This window comes from Myxine glutinosa, chromosome 4 (genome assembly GCF_964187855.1).
Source record: "Myxine glutinosa chromosome 4, kmMyxGlut1.1, whole genome shotgun sequence".
Lineage (NCBI taxonomy): Eukaryota > Metazoa > Chordata > Myxini > Myxiniformes > Myxinidae > Myxine > Myxine glutinosa.
The window spans coordinates 76,563,330-76,589,083 of NC_136264.1; the positions used below are offsets into that span (position 1 = coordinate 76,563,330).

The 25,754-nt window shown below is 44.6% G+C and overlaps 1 protein-coding gene across 10 annotated transcripts in view; it reads right to left on the bottom strand.

The window, feature by feature from the left end:
- Nucleotides 1-10,183: 10,183 nt before the first annotated feature.
- ZCRB1 (zinc finger CCHC-type and RNA binding motif containing 1) overlaps nt 10,184-25,754 on the bottom strand; it is a 38,506-nt gene continuing 22,935 nt past the window's right edge. For 9 of the 10 annotated variants that reach the window (XM_078776016.1, XM_078776009.1, XM_078776012.1 and 6 more), the window contains 4 exons: nt 11,474-11,581; nt 11,261-11,382; nt 11,110-11,173; nt 10,184-10,535 (listed from right to left, as the gene is read on the bottom strand). In XM_078776016.1, coding sequence (XP_078632142.1) covers nt 10,398-10,535; nt 11,110-11,173; nt 11,261-11,382; nt 11,474-11,581 — 432 coding nt within the window. In that variant the 3' untranslated portion in view covers nt 10,184-10,397. Of the gene's footprint in view, nt 10,536-11,109; nt 11,174-11,260; nt 11,383-11,469; nt 11,582-25,754 lie in introns of all 10 variants that reach the window. The other variant, XM_078776007.1, reaches the window with a different exon arrangement.

Below are 25,754 nucleotides of genomic sequence, written 5' to 3' on the forward strand. Positions count from 1 at the left end.
GATGAGCTTAATAGGAAAGGAGCAACTTTATACCACAGCATCATCATATTCTGTCTAATTATGTTACTACAAATAACATTCACAGATGAGCTCCATTTGGAACAAAACAGATGTATGAAAGAAAGAATTAATTTTTGCTGTCAGATTTTTTTTCTTTTCTTTACAAGATCACCAAGCACGGCACACGGTAGAGCACATACCTTCGCCAGGCTGAACAATTTGCTTGTATCCACTGATGGGCCGAATCTGGATCATGTCATAATCTGACCAAACTCGTGTCATAATCTGTCCACAACCTGCTCACCTCCACTCATTTGTTCCTCTTTTTTTTCCCACCTCTAGAATCAACTCCCACATCCTCTTCAATCTCATTTTCCATCCAGCCCTTCAAAACGACTGTGCACCACCATATCATATAGGTCGTCAATCCGAAACCATGATATTTTCTACCCTCGTTAACTCCACCGAAATCCCTTCTAATTTTCAAATTTTTTTTCCCATGGAGTTTCCTTCTCTATGCATGTGAGTTTTGCGTCCTGTTTTTGTCTGTTATGTCCTGATCCATTCATTGTATGAGCTCTTCCACGAGCCTTGACTCGGTGTACAAAAACAAAACTTGTTGAAATGTGCTATATCCCTATCTCTCAATGATGAGGAAAAGAAAATCCTATCTGGATCCAGATCTTCACCAAAATCAAATCAATTCTTCTGTGTCACACACAAAACCTGGCAACTAAGTTTCATCCAAATCTATCCACAACCTTTTTAGGTATCCTGCTCACAGACAGATGGGTGAAAACATAATCTCTGACCACTTTCAGTAGCAGAGGTAAATATGGAATAGCAAAGTAAGGGATGGAAAATAGAATGCACAAGAAGCTTCCTGTGCCAATGTGAATAAGTAAAGGTAAAATACTTGCTTATGTGAAACTTCAACGTAGAGGATCTTTTGTAGTGTGAAATATATTTGAAGGTAAACGTTTTTTGAAAGTTTAAGTTCAGCACTTGCATGGTATAGTAAAAAGTTAACTCCCCCCTCACCCCTCCCCTTCAAAACAACCCCCCCCCATCCCTCCCCTTCTATTCTCCCCCCCCCCCCCCCCCCCGACCATCTCTCTCCAATTCTCCCCCTCCTCCTCAAAGCTGCCTCCTCCCCATTTCCTCTCCCTTCCATCTCATACCTCCACCTCCTCCAACCTGCTACTTTGCTCTTCCCCCTCCCCCACCCCCCTAAAACAACACCACACTGTGCTTCATCCCATCACCATAAAACCTTTTTGTCATCTTCATCCTTCCCTTTCTTCTAACTCTTCTGCAATCTCTGACACACGATCAACAGCTCTCCCTACCCCCCCCCTCTCACCCCTCATCTTACCCTACCCATCCCCCTCCCCTCCTGTACCCGATGCTACCCCTCCATCTTCCTTAACGGTATGGACCTCAAACATCCAGGGTCTTCGCTCAAACCTGATTGATCCCTCCATACAGGTTGCTTCTGACAAACCAGACTTGATCTGCTTAACAGAAACGTCCCTCCTTTAAGATGTTTCTGATTCCTTAATATCTCTTCCTGGTTACTCCCTCCTTCGGTATGATAGACCTTGTGCCTCGTCCTGGTGGTGGGGTTGCTATCTTTATCAAAAACTCTCTTCCTCACTCTCCCTGCACTGCCCTCTCTCCACCCCACCCCCAGGAGTACCTCTGGCTATGGCTTCCCTTCCGCTCCCACCTTTTGTTCATGTGTCTTGTACCGTCCTCCAAACAGTGATGACTCCATTTACATCTCCCTGTCTGATAACATGGACCAACTTATATCCACTCATCACCACATTTGAGAAAGAGAGAGTTGGGATTTCAACTGTCATGCCAGTTGGCTGGGTGTGGGTACCTCTTCCACCAGCCATGGCACCTCGGCAAAGGACTTTTGCGACTCACTGGGATTGACACAATCTGTTAATTTTCTGACTCGGAGCTCCTCAACGGAGCTTCTTCTCTTCCAGACTTGATTGTGACTAACCTTCCCCCCCACCCCCCAAATGTCTGCTGCTCTTCTTCTGCTCCAATCGGTTCATCTGATCATTTGCTTGTAAAAGTGGACATCTCTCTGGCCATTCTCAGAGAGCCTCCTCAGCGTCGACGAGCCTGGCATTTCACTCAGGCCGACTGGCACGGTCTTCAAGCAGCCATCAATCATCTAGACTGGTCTCCCATCTCTACTGTCTCTGACACCAACTCTTCCTGGGAATTCTTCCAAATGTAAACCGCTCTCTCATGCACAGATTTATCCCATCTTGTCTGTTGTCATACCCTTCCTCCCATCCATGGTACACTGAAGCTTGTGGTGAGGCAGTTGCCATGAAACAACTTGCCTTCGCCTCATGGAAGGCTAAACCAACTGAAGGCAATTTCATTTCCTTTCACAAAGCTCGGAACAAGTGTGTCCACCCTCAGGAGAGCCAGGAAACAATATGTCTCCACTCTCGACTGAACTGTCAAACCTGTCTCCCTCCTCCAAATCCAGGTGGCGTCTGGTCAAATCTGTTTCTGGTGTTTGTTCCCCTTCCATCCCCTCCCTTATCTCAAATGGCTACACAGCTCACACTGCACGTGGAAAAGCCGAATGCCTCAACTCTGTTTGCTTCTAAATCTTGTGTCCTGAACCCATCTCTCTCTATACTCGCCTTAACCAGTCGAACCCGCCTGCTCCTGGAATCGTGTCCTCCTCTCCTGAAAAGGTGGAGAAGTTTCTGTCAAACCTAGACTCTGATTCTGCAACGGGACCAGACAGCATCAGCCCATGGGTCCGACAGCCTGCTCTGCCACCCTATCTCACCCTCTGCCTGTTCAAGGTCATCTGCCATCTGCTTGGAAATCAGCCAACATTACCACTTTACACAAAAAAGATGGTAAAACAGATCCTTGCAACTACAGAGCAATCAGCCTGCTCCCAATTATCAGCAAGGTCATGGAATCAATCATCGCTTCTGACATCAAATCCTTCCTCTTCTCCAATGGCTTGGTCTTGGATGATCAATGTGGATCAAGACCAGGTCACTCTACTCTGGACATGCTGCTTCTGCTGTCTCAACAATGGATGGAGGTCCTCAATGCCAAACAGGAAATCGGAGCTGTCTTCCTTGACATAGCACGGGCCTTCGATACGGTCCGGCACCCGGCCCTGCTCACCCAACTCCCCTGTTATGGTATCCAAGGAAACCTCCACGCATGGCTTGCGGACTTCCTCACCAATCGCAGTCAACGTGTGGCTCTGAATGGAATTCTCTCACCTCCCTTTCCTGTTCAGGCTGGAGTTCCTCAAGGCAGTGTTCTGGGCCCTGTGCTTTTTCTGGTTTTCATTAATGATTTCTCCGACTCTGGAAAATCGTCTCTATCTCTTTGCTGATGACTCCACTCTCTGCCGCTCCATATCTCAACGCTCAGATCGGCAGGCAACAGCCTCTTCACTCTCTGCAGACCTGGATAAAATCACAAACTGGTCAAACAGGTGGAACATGTCTTTCAATCATGACAAATCTCACACTCTTACTATGTTTTTCTGAAAAGACCGTCTGGACAACCCTCCAATCTACGTTCTGAACAATCCTCTTGAAGTCCTGTCACTCAAGCTTTTGGGTCTCACTATCTTGCATGATCTTTCCTGGGAAAACCACATTTCCAAGCTGGCCTCCAAAGCGAGTCGCCGACTGGGCATCCTCCGTCGTGCGAAGTCCTTTCTAGGCACTTCTGAGCTCCTCACCACATACAAAGCTTTCATCTGCAGCTCAATGGAATACTGCTCTCCCGTCTGGGCTGGTGCTCCTGCCTCACACCAAGCTCGGCTTCACGCGGTTGAAACAAAAGCATTCAGAATCGTTAGAATCTCCCGCGATGAAGCAGATTCTGAGGGCCTTTCTCTCTCTCACTGCAGGCAGGTAGGTGGTCTTTCTGCCTTCGTCCAACTCCTCTCCGGCCTTGCTCCCCCTGCTCTGTCTGTGCTCTGTCCCACAAATATTCCTGCAGGACGCACAAGATCTGCCAGCAACCCTCTTCTGGTGAAACTGCCAAAATCAAGACTCTCTGCCCACCTTCACTCTTTCATTCCCCTTTTCTCCCGCCTCTGGAACAAACTCCCCCACTCCCTTCAATCCCACTCCTCCCTCCAGGTCTTTAAAACAGCTGTTCACCACCATCTATCTTCCCCCATACAAAACCTTGATCTTTTATATCCCTGTTAAAACACCCCAAATCCACCTCTTTCAATCCCCAACTTCTGTCCTGCAAGTCCTTGCAGTGTCCATATGTTTTATACCTCTCCCACCTCCCCCCAAGCCCTCTGCCTTCCACAGTTCTCTCGATGTCCTTGCTCTCAAATGTTGTGTTTGTGTCCTTCCCCCTCTCTCCCCATCTTGTCTACCGCTCCCCTTATTTTGTGTGTCGGTTTGACTTTTTGTGTGATTGTTAGCTCTTTCGCGAGCCTCGATCTTGTATACAAAAAAAAAAAAAGTTACAGGAAACGTTTGGTTGAAGTTATTGCTGCTCAAGGGGGTGCTACCAGTTATTGAATGTAAAGGTTCATATACTTTTTCCAAAAAAGAAATTGAATGTTGGATCATTTTTCTCAATATATAAGTGAAAAAGTAGATATTTTTTACGTGCTATTTGCTTAATGAGGTTCTCTTTATCTATCATAAGGACTTAGATGAAGATCTGATCACAGTTGAGGTCAAATTTAAGCAGAAATACAGAAAATTATAAAGGGTTCACAAATTTTTTCTCACCACTGCACATTAAATTACTGTCAACACAAGTTTGACAATGAAGAGGACAAAAACGTACTTTTCGATCATGAAAGTAAATACCTCGATGAATGTCACTAATGCCAGATATCCTACATAAGCTGCTGAACCACACAGACCATCAGACTCTTCACAAGGCTCTAACTGTCTCTTGCAGTTCTCAACACTGCAACGGGTTTTCGACGGTCCACACGGTCTCCACGTTTTTCAAAGTTAAGTCTGTTCACAATTGTATTTTGTCGAAACTGTATTTATCGTTCGGTGTGTGAACTTATAGTGTCCCCCTTGGAAGTTTCTCGGTGTTTATCTTTCATAAATTAATCGTTTGTTTGCCGCGTCGCGAGCAAGGCCTTGCAGCCTCAGGCTTCCCCCGTCAAAGGTTGTTCCTTCCTTCGCTGTTTTGCTAGCTTTTTTGATTTCCCCTTCTCCACCAAGCTTCACCAAACATCTACTATTTGTCTAATGTTGTAACCCCCACACCCCCCCCCCCAAAACAAACAAAAAAACAAACAAAAAAAACTTTTATTTCCCTTTCTCCTCGTGTGCTTTTGCCTCTGCCCACGTGCGCTGTCTCGCCCCGCCCCCATTTTCCCCTTGCCTTCCACCTTTTGCCCTGTTCAAGTGACTCGTGGTCGTCGCTCTAGGCTTCCTCTCCCCATTGGTATTTTTGTGAATATAAGATTGTTCTTCACAGTTCTGTTTAAATATGTTTCAACTATCCCCTTCAGTGTTTTATTCAGTGGTTTATTACAACACGCTGTTTTTCTTCTTATTTAAAAGGCTCCTTTCAATTTCCTCTTCAACTCATTCCATTTCAAAAAAATATTCAATCTCTTATGATTCCAAATCACTCCATGCTCTAAATTCTCATTCATTCCATCCCCCCTCCATCGTTCTTAAACGAATCGCTAACTTGAAAATCACAACAAACCCAATTTGTTATATATGTTCATCTTTCATTAATCATCCACTTTCTAAACTCCCCCCTTGCCCCTCCCCCCCAACCATCCCTTCCAAATTCTCCCTCCCACCTCCTTCTCAAAGCTGCCTCCTCCCCACTTCCTCTCCCTCCTATGTCATACCTCCACCTCCCCCAACCTTCTACTTTCCTCTGCCCCCCCCTCAAACAAACTCTCACTGTGCCTCATTCCATCACCATCAAACCTTTCGTCCTCCTCATCCTTCCCTTTCTTGTAACTCTTCTGTAATCTCTGACACACTATCAACTGCTCTTCCTACATCCCCCTCTCACCCTTCATCTGACCCTACCCCTCCCCTGTCCTGTCCTGCACCCGATGCTCCCCCTCTCTCCTCACTAACGGTATGGACCTCAAACATCCGGGGCCTTCGCTCAAACCTGATTGATCTCTCCATTCAGGTTGCTTCTGAAAATCCAGACTTGATCTGCTTAACAGAAACTTTCCTCCTTCAAGATGTCTCTGATTCCTTAATATCTCTTCCTGGTTACTCCCTCCTCCGGTACGATAGACCCGATCCTCGTCCTGGTGGTGGGGTGGCTATCTTTATCAAAAACTCTCTTCCGCACTCTCCCTGCACTGCCCTCTCTCCACCCCACCCACAGGAGTACCTCTGGCTACGGCTTCCTCTCCGCTCCCACCTTTTGTTCATATGTGTTCTGTAACGTCCTCCAAACAGTGATGACTCCATTTACATTTCTCTGTCGGACAACATCGACCAACTTCTATCAACTCATCCAAACTCTCTCTTCCTCATATGTGGCGACTTCAACTGTCATCATGTCAGCTGGCTGGGTGTGGGTTCATCTCTCACCAGCCATGGCACCTCAGCAAAGGACTTCTGCGACTCATTGGGACTGACACAATCTGTCAATTTCCCGACCCGGATCTCAGTCAATGGAGTATCTTCTCTTCTGGACTTGGTTATGACAAACTTCCCTGCAAATGTCTGCTGCTCTTCTTCTGCTCCAATCGGTTCTTCTGATGTGCTTGTTAAAGTGGACATCTCACTGGCCATTCTCAGAGAGCCTCCTCAGCGCCGACGAGTCTGGCATTTCACTCAGGCCGACTGGCACGGTCTGCAAGCAGCCATCAATCAACTGGACTGGTCTCCCATCTCTAATGCCTCTGACATCAATTCTTCCTGGGAATTCTTCCAAAGCAAACTGCTCTCTCTCATGCACAGATTTATCCCATCTCGTCTTCAGTTGTCTTACCCTTCCTCCCGTCCATGGTACACTGAATCTTGTGGTGAGGCAGTTGCCCTGAAACAACTTGCCTTTGCGTTTTGGAAGGCAAATCCAACTGAAGGCAATCTCAGTTCCTTCCACCAAGCTCGAAACAAGTGTGTTTCTACCCTCAGGAGTGCCAGGAAGCACCATCTCTCCACCCTCAAGATTGAACTCTCAAACCTGTCTCCTTCCTCCAAATCCTGGTGGCGTCTGGTCAAATCCGTTTCTGGTGTTTGTTCCCCCTCCATCCCCTCCCTTACCTCAAATGGCTACACAGTTGACACCGCATGTGACAAAGCCGAATGCCTCAACTCTGTGTTTGCCTCAAAATCTTGTGTCCCAAACCCATCTCTCTCTGTTCCCACCTTTCCCAGTCGAACCCAACTGCTCCTGGACTCTGTGTCCTTCTCTCCTGACAAGGTGGAGAAGTTTTTATCAAACCTCGACTCTGATTCTGCAACTGGACCAGATGGCATCAGCCCTCGGGTCCTAAAATCCTGCTCTGCCACTCTATCTCACCCTCTCTCTGTTCTTTTCACCCTCTTTTGCTCAAGGTCATCTGCCAGCATCTTGGAAATCAGCAAACATTACCGCTTTACACAAAAAAGGCGCAAAAACAGATCCTTGCAACTACAGACCAATCAGCCTGCTCCCAATTATCAGCAAAGTCATGGAATCCATCATTGCTTCAGATATCAAATCCTTCCTCTTCTCCAATGGCTTGATCTCTGATCATCAATTTGGATTCAGACCAGGTCATTCTACTCTGGACATGTTGCTTCTGCTGTCTCAACAATGGATGGAGGTCCTCAATGCCAAACAGGAAATCAGAGCTGTCTCACTTGACATATCACGTGCCTTCGATACGGTCTGGCACCCAGCTCTGCTCACCAAACTCACCTATGGTATTCAGGGAAATCTCCACTCATGGCTTGCGGATTTCCTCTCTGGTCGACGGCAACGTGTGGCCCTGAATGGATTTCTCTCATCTTCCCTTCCTGTTCTGGCTGGAGTTCCCCAAGGTAGTGTTCTGGGCCCTGTGCTATTTCTGGTCTTCATCAATGACCTCTCCGACTCTCTGGAAAATCCTCTCTATCTCTTTGCTGATGACTCCACTATCTGCCGCTCCATTCCTCATCCCTCAGATCGGCAGTCTGCAGCCTCCTCACTCTCTGCAGACCTGGACAAAATCAGACTGGTCAAACAAGTGGAACATGTCTTTCAATCCTGACAAATCTCACACTCTTACAATGTCTCTCCGAAAGGACCGACTGGACAACCCTCCCATCTACTTTCTCAACAATCCTCTCCAAGAAGTTCTGTCGCTCAAGCTTTTGGGTCTCACTATCTGCCATGATCTTTCTTGGGAAAACCACATTTCCAAGCTGGCCTCCAAAGCCAGTCGCCGACTGGGCATCCTCCGTCGTGCGAAGTCCTTCCTTGGCACACCTGAGCTCCTCACCACATACAAGGCTTTCATCCGCAGCTCAATGGAATACTGTTCCCCCCTCTGGGCTGGTGCTCCTGCCTCACACCTTGCTCGGCTTCACGCTGTTGAGGCCAAAGTTTTCAGAATCATTGGAATCTCCTGCGATGTAGTCAACTCCGAGGGCCTTTCACTCACTCACCGCAGGCAGGTTGGTGGACTTTCTGTCTTCTACCGACTCCTCTCCGGCCTTGCTCCCCCAGCTCTCTCTGTGCTCTGTCCCCCCAATATTCCTTCAGGTCGCACAAGATCTGCCTGCAACCCTCTTATGGTTAAACTGCCAAAGTCTAGGCTCTCTGCTCACCTTCACTCTTTCATTCCCCTTTTCTCCCGCCTCTGGAACAAACTCCCCCACTCCCTTCAATCCCACTCCTCCCTCCAGGTCTTTAAAACAGCTGTTCACCACCATCTCTTATCTTCCCCCATCGAAAACCTTGATCTTTTCTACCCCCGGTAATTCACCCCAGAGTCCTTGCAGTGTTCATATGTTTTATTCCTCTCCCACCTCCCCCCAAGTCCTCCCGATGTCCCTGTTCTCAAATGTGTTTGTGTCCTTCCCCATCTCTCCCCATCTTGTCCGCCGCTCCCCTTGTTTTTTTGTGTTGTGTGTGTCGGTTTGTCTTTTTGTGTGATTAATGTTAGCTCTTTCACGAGCCTCGATGTTGTATCCAAAAAACAAACAAAAAAAAACAAACACCTTGTGCTTCCAACTGTAGGAGCAGTTGGAAAACTCCTTCCTTCAAAACTTCCAAACTTCACCATTCTCACTCACTGCCAACTCCAGCCGCCTCGCACTCATAGTACAGTTATCTAGTATCATCCATATTTGGACCAACGTGTGCATCATTCGCAAAATACATGTGCAGACATGATATTTATAATGACAATGCAAAAAATGCATTTACCACTCCTTGCCATGCACATTGCAGTATTTCTAATCACCAAACTTTCGTAAACCTTTTGGTTCTGAGTACTCAAACCCACCTCCCCTTCAACCCTCCATTCCACATGTGTAACCAGTTCATCTAAAATGAGACCTACGCTGCCACCAGCATTTTGGACAAACTTTGTTGTAAGTGGCTTTGTAGTAAATCTGTAAATGCTTTGGTTGCACATGTGCAGTAAACGTTATTGACAGTCGACGTCATTGGAATATCATTATGCAACCTTTCCATGGTTGTTTACAAATCAAGTCACATCATGCCATGGGAGTATTAGAAATAAAAATGCTTTGGTAAACTAGAACGGCACTCAGTAGAGAGCATACCTCTGCCTGGTTGGCCATATCACTCGATGGTGAAGAATCACTAAAAAGTCTACTAGGCAGATCCGGATCCGAATCTTCACCAAAATTGAATCGATTATTCCTCGTCACACACACAACCTGTCCACCAAGTTTCATCCAAATCCGTCCACAACTTTTTGAGATATCCTGCTACGTATCATTTTTGGCCCTATCTCCCAATGGTGAAGAATCACTTAAAAAATTATACTAGCCAGATCCGAATCCTGATCTTCACCAAAATCGAATCATTTCGTCTTTGTCACATATGCTACCTTTCTGCCAAATTTTGTCCGAATCCGTCAACTTTTTGAGATGACTTGTTCACAAACAAACAAACACATGGACAGACATGGGTGAAAACATAACCTCCATCCACCTTTGGTGGCGGAGGTAATAACCATTACATGTTGAATGTCAGTCAGCTCTTTACCATATGACATCTTTATTACAACAGTTTCAATATTGGTTGCATACTTTTGCAAAATACTTTGCAGCATGAGAAAATATGCACATGCAGGTTTGAGAAGGTTCATTTGTAAGCTTGGATGCATTGTCCCAATCCTGATAGTAAGATTGTGTATGTACATTCGGCCACCTGGGCAAAACCAGTGACCCTGCAGCTCAACTGCTGAGTTCTTCTTCATCACTGAAGTATGCACTCTTCTTGATACGCGGGTGTCGAGAGGACAGTGGTGGAGAATTACTGGTGTCATTTCCCCCTGCACCCACTTTATGTTTCTCCTCATCTACCTTGGCTTGCTGAGATGGGAGAGAATAGGGTGACATAGACAAGGTTAAAAAATTTTTTCCATGAAGTTCATGGGAACCTTATTGGTTTGGTGAACAAACCATATGATAGCAAAGCTTCCAATCATGATCAACTCCGCCATTTACATGAAACACATTGTTTGACTTTTGTCACGGTAGCAGAATGTGTCCATTCTAAAAACAATGTGGAATGTTTAATCAGATCAAAATTATATCCTTGATTATTATCACAAGACCTTCAGGTAGGTTCATCACTTAACGATCTGTACCAGCAGGCAGATTATTTTTATTTTTTCCCCCTTTTTTAAGGCCATTTTCCCTGCTAGAGCAGGGGTTAGCCTTGCGGGCCCCATGAGAAGCATCATGTTTCCTTTTTGAGGCAATGTTTTTATGGCCGGATGCCCTTCCTGACGCCAACCCTTTAGTCGCCTCTTACGACACGCAGGGATACCGTGTACCTATTCTAAACCGGGGCACACACCGTCAAGACAGATGAACACCAAATTTTAGTTTATTCCAAAGTCAAACTAGCAGAGATGAAAATCCATCAAATAACACATCCAACCTGGAAGGCGATGGCCTGGCTGAGGCTGTCTAGTGCTGGATCTTCTCCTTCATCACTCTCTGAACTGCAAGAGACAAAGCAATTCATGAGAAATCACAAAATTGAAGCACAAACGAGCATCATGTCTGTGCTCAATTGCAAAGAAATGTACATTTCGGCTTCTTGCTCTGTAGGTTCCGCTGGCATCCTCCTCCGTTTTCGTTCTTTCTTTTTGGGTGGCTCCCGTTCCCCCAGCAAATTTTTAGGACAAGCATAACTCATGTGGCCATCTTCCTGCACAACAACACCAATTATTCATTAACTTTAAAAAAAACAACTTAATGAACACCCTGATAAATCGGATGTAGCAAGGCAAACAACTTGCCCCACACTCGTAGCAGCGTGTCTTGTCTGCATATCGCTTCTTCCGAATGAATTCAGAGGCACGCCCGTTATCGATGGCAATACTCGCTTTCAGCATCCGACCAAAAAGCTAAAACAAGGCAGGGGAAACAAAATGCACTCTGTCACACTCATAATGATCATCATAATTGTTGTATCATTATCATTTATCATAGTTATAATACCATAAAACGTGTACAATGACAAACACAAGATACAGAATGAAAAATAGAACAGCACTCTTCTTCGTCGCCTGATATGCCTCCACCCACATTATTACATAATCATACATACTTGTACCAAGTTTGATTTAAATCCCATCAGCTGTTTTCAAGTATCACATTTTTACCTGACATGACCACTGACCGTTGACACCGAAATCTAATCAGTTCGTCTTTGCATCATAATATATATGAGTACATATACCAAGTTTGGTCAGAATCCCATCACTGGTTCACAAGTTAGTGCAGTAACAGAATTTTTACCTAGTGGGACCTCTGACCTCTTGACCCCATAATCGAATCATTTCATCTTTACATCATTATACATACTTGTACCAAGTTTGACTTGGATCCCTTTGGCCATTCTTAAGTTATCGCGGTAATAAAAACCTATCACAAACGTACCGAAGGATACCTCCTTCAAATTCCGTTTTCTTTCCTGAAGGTCTCTGGAGTGTTCATCTTGTTTATTCTGTGTACCCCACCCCAGCCCTCTCATTTCCACGGATCTCCTGATGTCCCTGTTCTCTTTCCTCTCTTTCCCCCTCTTATCTCACGCTCCCTTTATTATACAGTCGTGGTCAAAAATATTGGCACCCTTGCACTTTTTTCAAATAACTCACAATTTTCTCTAAAAATAAGTTGAAATTGACAAAAGTATTTGGTCTCCAAAATTTTTCATTTCACTGTTAATATTACAGAACCTTTTTTTAAAATTCAGAACTTAATATATCCTTTTAAATCAGAAAATAAAAATAAATGGCATTGACAAAATTATTGACACCCTGGACTTAATATTTGGTAGCATGGCCTTTGGGCAAAATAACTGCAGTCAAGCGCTTCCTATAGCCATTGTTACGGATTCGTCACTTCCGTTGTTGTGGTTTTCATCCACTGTAAACATTTTTGATTCCATGTACTATTATTGTTGTCGTTTAAGGGAAATAGAGATTACTATTTTCAAAAGGTAAAAAAGTTAATGTTTTAAATGAAACCGGAACCGGACGACGACGAGGAGGAAGAGAAGGCGGAGCGAGTGAGTCGGACAAGAAGCCGAGCTGCTTCAAGGTCCTGAGCGAACGAGGGTCACGTGTGAACCTGGGGTTTCCTGGGAAAGGGATTCCTGCGACAGAGTTGTTATCGCTGTGACTGATAAACCTGCGTGACAGGTTTTGCGGTTGATTCCGAGGAGAATCATCGGAGTGCCGTTACGCCACGAGAACGGGCCATCGGCCATTTTTACCTCGCGCAGGATTTGCGCTTCGCTCAAGGTTTTTCACTTCGCTTCAACCATTTTCACTGCATTCAGACGTTAATCTGGTGTGTGTGTGTAACGTGGTTTTTGAGTGGGAAATCTGCGGTTCGCCGATTGGGAGCCGTGGAACATCCATACCCGAGTGTGATTTCCCAGTCGCCTTGAGGGCACCTTTGCGCAGCTTTGGCAGCGTGACTGTGACTGTCATCCAAACGGGATTCTTGTCTCGATTAGACATCATTCTGACGATCACTGGAGCGGATCGACTTTGGTTTGATGCCGGAATAGAGACATTGGGAATGTTCTTCTTTTCGCTCACTTGGAGCACAGTGAGTTATATTGTACGAACCTGATGGTACCATCATAGGAAATATATATTGGTTGTACAATTGATTACTATTGTTGTTGTACTGTTATTCTTGTGTGATCTTAATACAATACTTGTTTGTTGGTAACAATTGGTGTGGTTTCACCATTGATCTTTGACATACAGAATAACACATCTTTCTGCCGTGACTCCTCTCGGGGCTCGGAGGTACACCGTGACCGGGGTTTGGGGAGGAGCACGTAACACCATGAATGAGCTTCCTACACCTCTCTACTAGAAGTTTAGCCCAGTCTTTTTGTGCAAACTGCTCCTGTTCTCCCAGATTTGAAGGGTGCCTTCTCCGAACTGCTGTTTTCCGATCTCCCCACAGGTGTTCAATGGGATTTAGATCTGGACTCATCGCTGGCCACTTCAGAACAGTCCAGCGTTTTGTCTTGAACCATTCCTGAGTGGTTTTTGAAGTTTATTTGGGGTCATTGTTCTGCTGCAAGACCCATGACCCTCAGCGGAGACCCAGCTTTCTGACACTGGGTTCAACATTGTGCTCCAAAATGCCTTGGTAATCTCCTGATTTCATGATGCCATGCATACATTCAAGGCACCCAGTGCCAGAGGCAGCAATGCAACCCCTTGTGTCTGAAGGTCAGCTTGAATCTGTTTGGCAGTTGATCGAGGTGCTTTCTCCACCATTCAAACAATCCTTCGCTGCAATATTCGATCAAGTTTTCTCTTGGGGCCACGTCCAGGGAGATTGGCTACAGTGCCATGGGCCTTACACTTCCTGATGACATTGCTTACGGTGAACACAGGAACATCAAGGTCTCTGGAGATAGACTTGTAGCCTTGAGATTGTCCATGCTTGGCTACAATCTTGTGCCTGGCCTCCTCAGACAATTCTCTGGTTTTCTTTCTTTTCTCCATGCTCATTGTGGTACACACAGTGACACAAAACAGCAGAATGACTCCTTTTCTCAATTCAAACTGGTTGAATGAGTGATTTTTATATTGCAGACACTTGCAACTCACCACAGGTGGTCAATTCCAAAGTAAAGGAGAATCACCTGCTTGAAATCTCATTTATAACAAATTTTAAAAGGTGCCAATAATATTGTCTGGGCCATTCTAGGATTTCTGTGTGGAATAAGCTAAGATCTGTATTTTTTTCAGCTTTTTTTGTTTTGTTCCACTGCACAAAAGAAATACATATGTGGATACCAAAATATTTTTAAATTTCAACAATTTTCTGGAAGAAATGGTGCATTATTTGAAAAAAGTGCAAGGGTGCCAATATTTTTGGCCACGACTATGTTCTATGTGTTAGCTCTTACACGAGCCTCGACTTAAGATTTATTTTTTTTTAACCCAAAACTTAATGCCTCTGGCGACTTCATCAGTGAAGGCATAAAAACAAACTTGAAAATATCCAAGCTTAAAAAGGGCATAGATTGTCAAACAAACGTAGGGAAGACCAATACAAGGGCGTGTTGGAAAAGTATATCCTCTTATTTTCTTTCACCAAACCAAGTAAAGATAGAATGAAACAAAGCGCAGTCTGCACATTAGTTCTTACCACCACAGGGTGCGAAGTTTCGTTATTCTGACACTAGATGCTTCAGTGATATGTTAGTCAAGATGGTAGAGGGCAGCACGGCATCAGTGCTGTGAAGGGCTGGAGATGAGATGATTGTTGGGGTGACTTCATGGAGATTAGAGTTGTGGTGACTGACTGGAGATGAGAGTGAGAGACGGTCAATGGAGTACCGCCACAAAGGATCACAATCCTTGGCTGCAATCTTCGATCAAGTTTTCTCTGTAGTGTTCTGACGAATATCTGACGGACTTGGCTCCGTCAGATATTCATCTCTTCCACAAAACTTAAACACCGTGAAGAATATTTTTCTTCTGACAATGATGTCAAGGCATGCACAGTTCTATCGTGACAGCATCACAAAACGACTTGAATGTTGGCAGAAATGGGTGGACTGCAGTGCTGATTATTTTGAGAAATAAATATGCGTCATGGTAGAATGTGTGCCTGAGTTGTTGGTTGTTATCTCCATATGCAGGTTTCAGAACACAGGTATGGTAGACGTGAGTTTGTGTGTGTGTGTGTGTGTGTGCGTGTGCACATACATATATATGCGCAGCCCTTTTTGATTTCTGTACAATTCCATACTCCTTGGCCAATCACCAAATTTTGTATACGTGCTGGGTATACCCAGGGTCAAGGAAAGAAAAAAGGAAAACTTAAAAGGAAAGGGGAGAGACCAGTAAATAGAAGGGAAAAAACCCCAAAAGGCAGAGGTGAAGACAGAAAAACGGAGAAAAAATAAAAACGCTCAACTTGATGAAGAAAACAAAATACTCATCAACTCCATTTGATGCAAGTGTACAGAGTTTGAAAATCATGATTTGTTCCTTGCATTCCGGGTTTCTGTCGGTCCATGATGGACAGAGATTCCACAAAATGTCATCTGAACGGTAGAATGCTGGGCGGGTGGAATTGTTGGTTTTGTGAGTTCTGTGCATGTTAGTTCTGACATCCTGCCAGTGCTCATGGAAATGTTCAACAAATCTTCACCGTCTTGCCGAAGTATAATAGATGGAATCACCAACGTTGATCGAGGTATGCCAACCATTGTGTGAAGAAAGGAGAAGCTGACCTTTCAGGCATTAACCCTTCTTCATGCCAAAGAAGGGTTCATCTTTTGAAAGGTTAACACAAAAAATGTCAGGTTCTCCTTGCTTCCCACAACGGTTAGTATACCTCAATAAACGTTCTGTTGGTGTCATCCACCGCTCTATCCGTCTGCCAAAACAGATTGACACACCTTTACAAGCAAGACCAGTTCTTCATTGCCGATTATATAGCTTCGTCACCCTTTTGCTTTGAAAGCCTCACATGCAAAATGTTGCTTCACCTTTTCTTTCATGGCCATTAGTGTACTTTTGTCAACATTTTGATGAAATTCGTTGTCTATGCTTTTCTTCTGGCACAGACTGACTAGTCCCTAAAAAGGACTGTGTTCCTTAGTGTAAAGGTATGAAAGGACATAATTGAATATTAGTTTATATGTACAGGTATTACGAGATTTAAATGCGTTTTTTTGAGCCACTTTTTTGGTCTTGTTAAAAGTCTTTGATGATGGATGGCATGGAATACGTGGAACCAAGAGTCCTAAAGTGATGCAACCAATCTAAATTCTCACACCATGCTGCGACTCAGAAATCCACAGCATGTTGCCACAAAAGCACGTGGGTACATTGCATGTCGTCATGAAAATGACATATTGCCATAACAGTATTGTGCATCATACTCTTAGTTTACCATAGCATGGTATGGTTAGCACATAAACGTTTTTTTTTCAAGAAAAAGCTATGCATGATAAATGGGTTGACCTCCAATAGTTGGTGCCTTGTAAGCTGACAACTGAGTTTTGAAAACCACATACTGTGCCGATTCATCTTTTGTTTCTCAATGTCCTTATTAATGTAAAAAGTACATTGATGTTTTCTAATGCCATTATCCTACATGCTTATATACATGTCACATGCCAACTAACCAAGATTATTCAAAAAATAAATTCAGATTTTGTCAGATTTTGCACTTCCACAACAAATTTTTATTTTCCCACTTTTATGCATATCATGGTGGACTCTAGTGTGCATGGATGTGTTGGTCTGGTGATATATATTTAACACCACAGTCGTGTGAGTGTCATGCATCTCACTGGATCCCAATCTTCTGGACCTAGTTATAACTGCCAGCCAATCCAATACAAAGGGGATGTTGCAGGCCTGGCAGATGGCAAGACCTATTTTAATATCTAATGAACAAATTAGTGGGTATTGGTGCTACTTTATCTACCTGTGTGGGATGTGGGTCATGAACAACCTTCCACTGTGAATATCTGCCCAAAAGAGTGGAAGGTTCAATTGGCAACAGGTGTATCAAAGCTAGTCATCAGGCAATGCCTTGACTTCTTTGCCATGTTTACACCTTCAGTTCTCCATTCCTACCTCATCGCAACCCTCTTAAGAAGGAAATGGGGCTAGGGAAGTGGGAGGATTGGGGGGAGAAGAGGGGTGATGAGTGACGAGTCTGTGGCCGATTCAAAACTGATTTTTGAACTTTCTCCACCATTCGGACTTTCTCCACCAAAACTGATACGTGGCTGATTCAAAAGCTCTCCCATTAAAAACCGTTGAAGAAACGGCTGGCATGGTAATCGCCAGCTAGATGCTTCGTAACTGAACACAGCCTTGGACATTGACAGCTTACAGCACACATACAAAACACTGACAAAAGGACATATTGTTAAATTCAAGACTTCAAATATTAATCATGACTATTTTCCTTGCAATAAAAACGTACCTTGTTCAGTTTTCAACGTGTTGTTTTAGTTTTTAAAGTGTACATAAACTCAGAGGTGATGTTGAGTGTACGGAAGTGGATGCGTGCATTTCATATAACCTTAAAGTGTAAGAGTGCAAAGGTCCTTTAAAGTGTATGTATACATAATAAGTTCGAAAATAAGAAGTAAAAAAACATCTCAGAAATTTTCCTGGTCTCCCAACAAATTATGTACACAAACATTTCCCACTACCAAGCCAATTTTCGTCGCCTCCTAATGGTTATTTACTTCACATATGTGAATTACATGTCCATCAGTCTCTTTATAATTCTTGAAAAGTCGGCCGAACTTTCCTCTGCATCACGAGAACATACCTTCATTGAGTAGTGTATATGAGATCGCTGCCACAATCAAAACATGCATAAACTAGTTTCGTCAACACGAGTCATAATCAAAATGTACCTTTTGTTTCTTCAAAACGGTGCCTTCATTTAATGATAGAAGACGCATTGCCCAGTCTTTAAATGTACACCAGAGGCCTGTGCGGCCTGTTCCAAGGCAAGAGGCCGAAACAAAATGGCAGATTAAGACGAGGGAAAGCGGCCCTCTCCCTGCGAAGGAGAGCAGGCTGACCAAGAATAAGTGTTTTCATGAGATGAGTTAACGATCTTCAGAAAGAGGTTTTTCATTTACCCAAACACCCAATTTTCATTCATGCACTCCCTTTGAGTTCCCTTAATATTGTTGAGGTTTTGAGAATTGTACATACAACATCATTAAAGGTTAAAGGTTTGCCCCCCATAGTTAGTCCACAAGCAACACGTAGGCCCATTAGAATTAGTTATGTCATAGTATGTGTAAGAGTAGGCCATTTCCCTAGTGACATCTGTGTTGTGTAAAGAATTGAGCTTAGGTCCTTTCATTTTGCGGCTGCCCTCTAATTACATCTATGGGCAAACTCGATCCCACGCCCCATTTGGCATCCCTCAAGTTTGTTACGCTTTGGCGGCCAGCAGCGTTCGCTGCCCTTGGTTTCACTCGAAACAAGTCCAATGACACGAGGTAGGCCTGGAAAGAGGGAGGAGCGCGAGGACGAGGCGTGGCCACGTCAAGCAGCGCGTCAGAAGGCGGTGACGGTAAGAGCAACAGCCAACCAGGGCTGAGAGGGCATGGGGTGATAGGGCGTGGCAAGAAACGTCTGGTGAGTTCCAGAGGGTTCGCTGGGCAAGGCTATATAAGTCTACACACAAACCCTTGAACAGGACTGGCTGGAGATGAGTACAGATGAGAAGGGATGCGCAGGTCTGAGTTGAGCTAAGAGAAGCACTTGCTCGCAGAGGACTCGGATGAATTGCGCTGTGCATGAGAACTGATCCGGAGCACTCGTGCGAGAACTGCATTAAGAAGACTGACGTGCGCACAACAGTTTCGAGCCTTGATTGTGAAGCGCATTGTTCGCGCTAATTGAACTATTGCAAACTATTCGCTTTTTACGTACGCGGCTAAGCCGCAAGTGTAATAGTCCGTGGGCTGAGTAGGGTTTACATGCACCCCCCCCCCCCCCCCACAACTTAACTTCCCGGGTATGTCCATGTACCCCCCACCTTAGGGGTTAGGAAAAACCATGTTAACAGAAAAAAAAACTCATTCCCAAGGTACCTCCCACACATATTTTGATGTTACCCCCTTGTGTCGGTGATTTCCGCAAATTAGGGGTAGGCGAAATTCAAATGGCCATAACTTTTTACCTAGTCATCTTATGTTTGTCCTGGGACACTCTTTACAATGATATGTGTTATATGCAAATGAGGTCACTAGTGAGGTCACCAGAGGTCAAACTGACGTAATTTGGGGGTTGCCCAAAATCCATGACCTTGAAAGTTAAAAATGACCTGAGGTAGGCAAGAAATTGGTAAAGGAATGTTTTATTATGCCTTTTTGATAGTACATATATCAAGACAGTTTATGGAAAAAACAGCTTCGAAAAATTCCAACTATTGACTGGTTGGCGGTCCTTTGAATTTAGAGGATGGCCCAAATGGCCCAAACAATGCATGAAGGCAAACTGCAATGTACTTATTTCTTTCAGGCAGCATGGAGCGCCCTGTGAGGAAGAGGAAGTCTGAAGACCAGAAAGACCATGCAGACTCGGAGGATGTAGGCTCGGCAAAGAAGGGTAAAGCTGAAGATGGTCAGGCACCCAGAGAATCGATAGAAAACGTTTGTATCATTCACATGAAAGACTCCAAGTGCCAATACTTTATATTTCTCAAGAATTCGAAAGATCCAGATGCCAGGTTAAAAAGACTTTTGCAAATCAGTGAAAAACGGTTATTTCAACCTTTCGAATCCCCAAATCGAATGGAAGATGTCTGCAGGCAGATTCCATCAACCTACTCCATTTACCACGGGTATCACAGGGACTGTTACCAACGCTTCACGTCTAACTTGAACCGGTTAATTCCACAGCCAAACGAATCTCTTGACTTGGGGAAAAGACGGGAGTCACGAAGATCATCTACCGAAAAAGATGGTCTTATTTCAACCAGACTGTGTCTTCTGTAACAAGGTTGGGAAAAAGGCTATAAAAGTACGTGGCGCTTGGACAACTGAACCAACTACAAAATTTGAACGCGGAGGTGGTGAAGCAGTTATTCGGGAGGCCGAAAAGAAACAAGACTCGAAACTTCTTCTGCGCATATCCGGTTTTGACCTTTTGCATGCGAGCCATGTACCATCGGAGTTGTCGATGTCAGTACATGCAGAGACCTGAGAAGTGTAGAAGTAGCAATCCTGGACACATTGAGCAACAAGCTTCACTTGAGAAAGCACATGAACAATCATTCAATAGAATATGTGAACTGATAAATGAAAAGGTTGTAAAGGAGAAAGATGTGCTCAGGTTGTCTGACTTGAGAAACATATATGTATCTGAACTAGCTAAAACTCCCCATTCAAATCCAAGTTACAGGGGGGGAAATCTGAAAAACAAATTAGAGAAATGTGACCTGTACAAAGACACATTCTGTTTCTGTCCCATCAGTGATGATGGATGTTTCAAATCTTACCTGGTGTATAATCTCAAGTGTGATGTAGGCATTGCTGTCAAAGCAACATACACACTTCGTTCTGTTGATAGGTCCAGAGAAACGGCTAGAAATTTGCGAAACGATATCCTTGACAAATTTGAAGCTACAGAACAAATGGCTTGGCCACCCACTGTTCAGTCCCTTCCAACCCAAGACATATTGCCAAAAACTCTAGAGAACTTTCTGAAGTGTCTTCTTTCAGGGAATGAAGATGTTGAGTCTGCTAGGGTAAACCGACTAGCTAATTCATTGGGGCAAGACGTATGCAGGGCTGTTACGCATGGTCGGTGGAAACTTCCAAAGCATGTTCTGCTTGGAATGACCCTGCACCATCTATTCCGCAGCACAGAACTCGTAAAATTGATGAACAAACTTGGACATTCAGAAAACTATTCATTCTTGCTAGAAGTTGAAACTGCAATAGCTGTAGTTGTACAGACAACATCTTCATTACTACCTGTGTCAATCATACGCAACCCGTCCTGTCCTACGTTCCACTCAGATTTTGACAACTATGATGAATTCATAAATGACATTTCTGGTGCAGGGTCCATTCATAGGTCTCATGGGATCATGTTACAAGAGCTGGTGACTGCACCAGGAGAATCCCCAGGCGGGGTTAAGCCTCCAATACCTTCGATCCAGAGGACGGGACAACGTACATTGACGGAACCAATGGATGTCGAGTTAGGTGATTGTTACCTAGGCTGGAGACGAAGCCCTGGCTACGAGGTCGTCGATTCAGATGTAGATGGTGGCAAGGAGGCCTATCAGAACGCAATGGTTAAAAACCTACTTTGGCTCCTTATCCGGCTGCATGCAGGAACAGTTCAGCAGCGTATACCTGGATGGGGTGGGTACATTTCGCTTACTGGGGAGACTCCATGCAACCTGAGTACAGTTGAATATTACCCGGTGATTCCCCACCCTATAACTGATAACAGAGCCGTGAAGGAGTGTCTGCGATACTCGGAAGAGGGAAGCAAGGAGGTTGGCCAGAACTATGTGATAACAACTTTTGACTTAGGTGTGTGTATGAAAGCCTATCCATTGATCTGGAACAGCTCAACATACTATGAAAACCACATTGTAATGATTGGGACGTTCCATCTGGTCTGCGCTTACCTAAAGATGATTGGCAAGATGATGAAAGGTACAGGATTGTCCGACATTCTACTAGAAGCTGGTCTGTCTTCACCAGGATCGATCAGTGGTGTGATATCTGGTAAGAACTACGGACGGTCTATTCACTGTCACAAGGTGTTGGTGGAGTCGTTGGAACGCCTACTGCTCGTACGTTTCCTTGATGGCCGAGGCGAGAAATTGCCCTTTGCCGGAAGTCCACAGGAATCAAAGCATCTGATCATGGAACTGATTCAGTCAGTGGGGAGCAAAACTGAAGCAGCAGTTTTGCAGGATACAGTCCTCAGATCTTACATAGAAGACTACCTCAAGTTTCGTGATGGTGTAAGGCAAGGTTAACTTGGCAAAACTGCTAAGCTATGGATGTCCTACATAGATCGTGTGTGGTTGGCCCTGGCATTACTTGAGGCAGTGAAGACAAATGACTTCGTTCTCTATGGTGAATGTCTTGGCTTGATGCCTGATCTTTTCTTTAGTTTCGATGGTCAGAACTACGCTAGGTACTTGACATTCTTTGCTCTTTTCATCGCAAATATCGAGAGGTCTCATCCTGGAGCAACGGACTTGTTGAAACGGGGGGCAATAAGTGTAGCTCGATCATTCATACCAGGGAATAGATGTGCAGTCGACAAGACTATTGAAGAGACATTCATGAAAAACGCGAAATCCAGGGGAGGGGGTGGAAGTGGAGCAGGGATATCTGGCATCTCGACTAATTATGGGGCGTACCAGAGATGGGCACGGACTTCAAAAGAAAGGGCTGAGTACTTGCAAGCGACCTACAGCATGGCTGACATGGCACCAGATGCAGAGACGGGGAAGAAACACAAGGATGTACGTCATGCTGAAGTGCAGCGCAGTGAAAAGCAGGTGAAACGGACTGTAGAAGCTGTGACAAGTTTCAATAACCCCTTCGAACTTCCGGATGCAGACAAGTTATACTGCCTTTCTTCTGGTGCACCCGCCAGCTCTGACGTTGAACGGGACATTCTGCGTGCAGAATCCGCAGGAGCAGACCGGAAGAAAAACTTTATAGAGGAACGGCTGAAGACATGAGAATTTCTTCGAGCCGATCAAAAGACTAAAGTTGAAAACAATGGAAGATATGAACAAGGCTGTGCTAGTCAAATCCTCCACAAATAAAACCGTTGAGTATAAGCAGCAGGGAAGCATCGCATTTCAACTGCTAGTTCAGTCCCAAAAGCTTCCTGGAGCAAAACTCGACCTGCGGGAGCTACTGACCTATCCTGCAACACCAGTGCCATTGAGTCTAGCAGGAGCACATGGATATATGGCAAAGACAGATAAGTCTAAGGGACTTGCCTATCTTGTAAAGGATTTGGACGAGGACTGTTCATCTGCACCTCCTGATATCAAAGACAGTCTGGTTATCGAGGACGGAAATGCTCGTTTCTATTACATGAGGGAAATACCAAACACTTTTGGGGAAATAGCTCAGAAGGTTTTCAAGTCTCTAACAACAAAGCATGATGTTTTCTTCAGCACAGACATGTACAGGCCAGATTCAGTCAAGTCAGCAGAACGACAGAGGCGGGGTTGTGGAGATAAGCTCATCGTAAGCGGTGAAAAAACAAGAAGACCAAAAGACTGGGGAGTTTTCCTAACCAATGATGAAAACAAAGAACAACTGATCAGAATCCTATTGTCCACTTGGAGTGGTGGTGAATTCACAAGCTCACTAAAGGATCGGAGTGTTACCATTGTTGTAGAAGGGAGGGCATACCGTCTAACATCTGATGGGGAAACCACTTCAGTAGAGGAGCTTGTTGGTCTCAAGTCAACTCAGGAAGAAACAGACTCGCGGATAATTCTGTACTGTCTGTACGCTAAGGAAGTCGGGTACAAATGTGTGCGGATTCGCAGTCCAGAAAGCGATATCTTCTTCATCTTGTTGTTCCATGTTAGTCGATTAGAGGGGATCAGAATACTGTTCGAAACAGGGAAAGGCAATTCGAAACGTTGCTTGGACATGAACAAAATCGCAGAATCCGTTTCACCTGTTTTACGATCAGCATTACTTGGCCTTCATGCTTTCAGTGGCTGCGACAGCACGAGTGCTTTCAAGGGGAAAGGGAAAATCAAAGCGATAAAACTTCTCCAAAAGAGTATCAATTTCCAAGAGGCATTCTGTCGAGTTGGTTGTTGGGTGTTGGGCTAGCGGCTAGGGTGCCGGCTTAGGATCCTAGGATCCTGGGTTCGAATCCCGGTCGATCGCTGAATTAACGCCAGGGGGGTTGACTCAGCCTGTCATCCTTCCGAGGTCGGCTAATTGAGTACCAGTTCACTGGTAATTCCCTGTTTGTCGTTAAAGGCGGCAAAAAGGGTTGGCGTCAGGAAGGGCATCCGGCCGTAAAACATTGCTTCAAAAAGGGGACCGAAAAACAACAACAACCACGGTGCCCGAAAAGGCCAACCCCCGCCTTGCGGGGAAAAATGGCCTCTAAAGGTGGTTTTATTCTGTCGAGTTGGTGAAAGTTGGGAAGTGGACAATGACGTCCAGCACATGCTGGAGGAATTCACTTGTGCACTGTATGGGAAACCAAACGTCAAAACTGTAAATGAACTGAGGTACCTTCTACTACAGGCTAAGTGTGCCACTGGAGGCACCCTGGATCCCAAGAAGTCGTTCGACATGGGTTCCTTGCCCCAATGCAAAAGCTGTCTGCAACAGCATGCCGAACGTGCGAATTATCAAGTTGCCATATGGAGGCGAGCTCACATCCCAAATCCTGATATGCCGAATCCAATTCATGGACATGGATGGGTAGACGAAAGTGGGACCCTGCAGCCAAAATGGACAGATCATGACATTTTGCCAACCAAACTGGTGGATATCCTTGAACAGAAACTGGAGAGTGAGAACAGTGATGATGAGGAGGAGGATGGAGATGATAACAATGACCAAGGCGATGAAATGTCATCTTCAAGTGAAGAGAGCGGAAGTGAGAGCGACAATGATTAAGTTCTATCATTAAACTGAAGTGAAGTTGGTTGAACCACAATCAATGTCACATCTTACAGGTTAGCTTTTATTTGGGGCATAGAATTCACTCGGGGAATGGTGTAACTTGGATCTGAATGGTGCCATAATTTCTTAAATAACTAATAATTTTTTTGGTTGGTTTTGTGATTGCGAACTGGCAAATGACTTTCCTTGAAAGAAAATTATGCACCCAGTTGACCTTTGACCTTGATAATCTGACCTTGAATGTCAGATTATAGCCAGTTTTGGAATATTATGTTATGATACCACCTTTGAACCCATTTAGCAAATCTTTGTCATCAAAACCAAGTATTGATGCTTTGGAGGTTGAAAGAACAAATTTTGGTCATTTTTCGAATTCGTCCTCTAAATTCAAACGACCGCCAACCAGTCAATACTTGGAATTTTTCGAAGCTGTTTTTTCCATAAACTGTCTTGATATATGTACTATCAAAAAGGCATAATAAAACATTCCTTTACCAATTTCTTGCCTACCTCAGGTCATTTTTAACTTTCAAGGTCATGGATTTTGGGCAACCTCCAAATTACGTCATAGTTTGACCTCTGGTGACCTCATTAGCATATATCACATATCATTGTAAAGTGTGTCCCAGGACAAACATTTTGAGGGGTCATATGCAACCATAGGATGACTAGGTAAAAGGTTATGGCCATTTGAATTTCGCCTACCCCTAATTTTCGGAAATCACCGACACAGGGGGGTAACATCAAAATATGCGTGGGACGTACCTTGGGAATGAGTTTTTTTTCTGTTAACATGGTTTTTCCTAACCCCTAGGGTGGGGGGTACATGGACATACCCGGGAAGTTAAGTTGTGGGGGGGGGGGGGGGGGGGGTGCATGTAAAC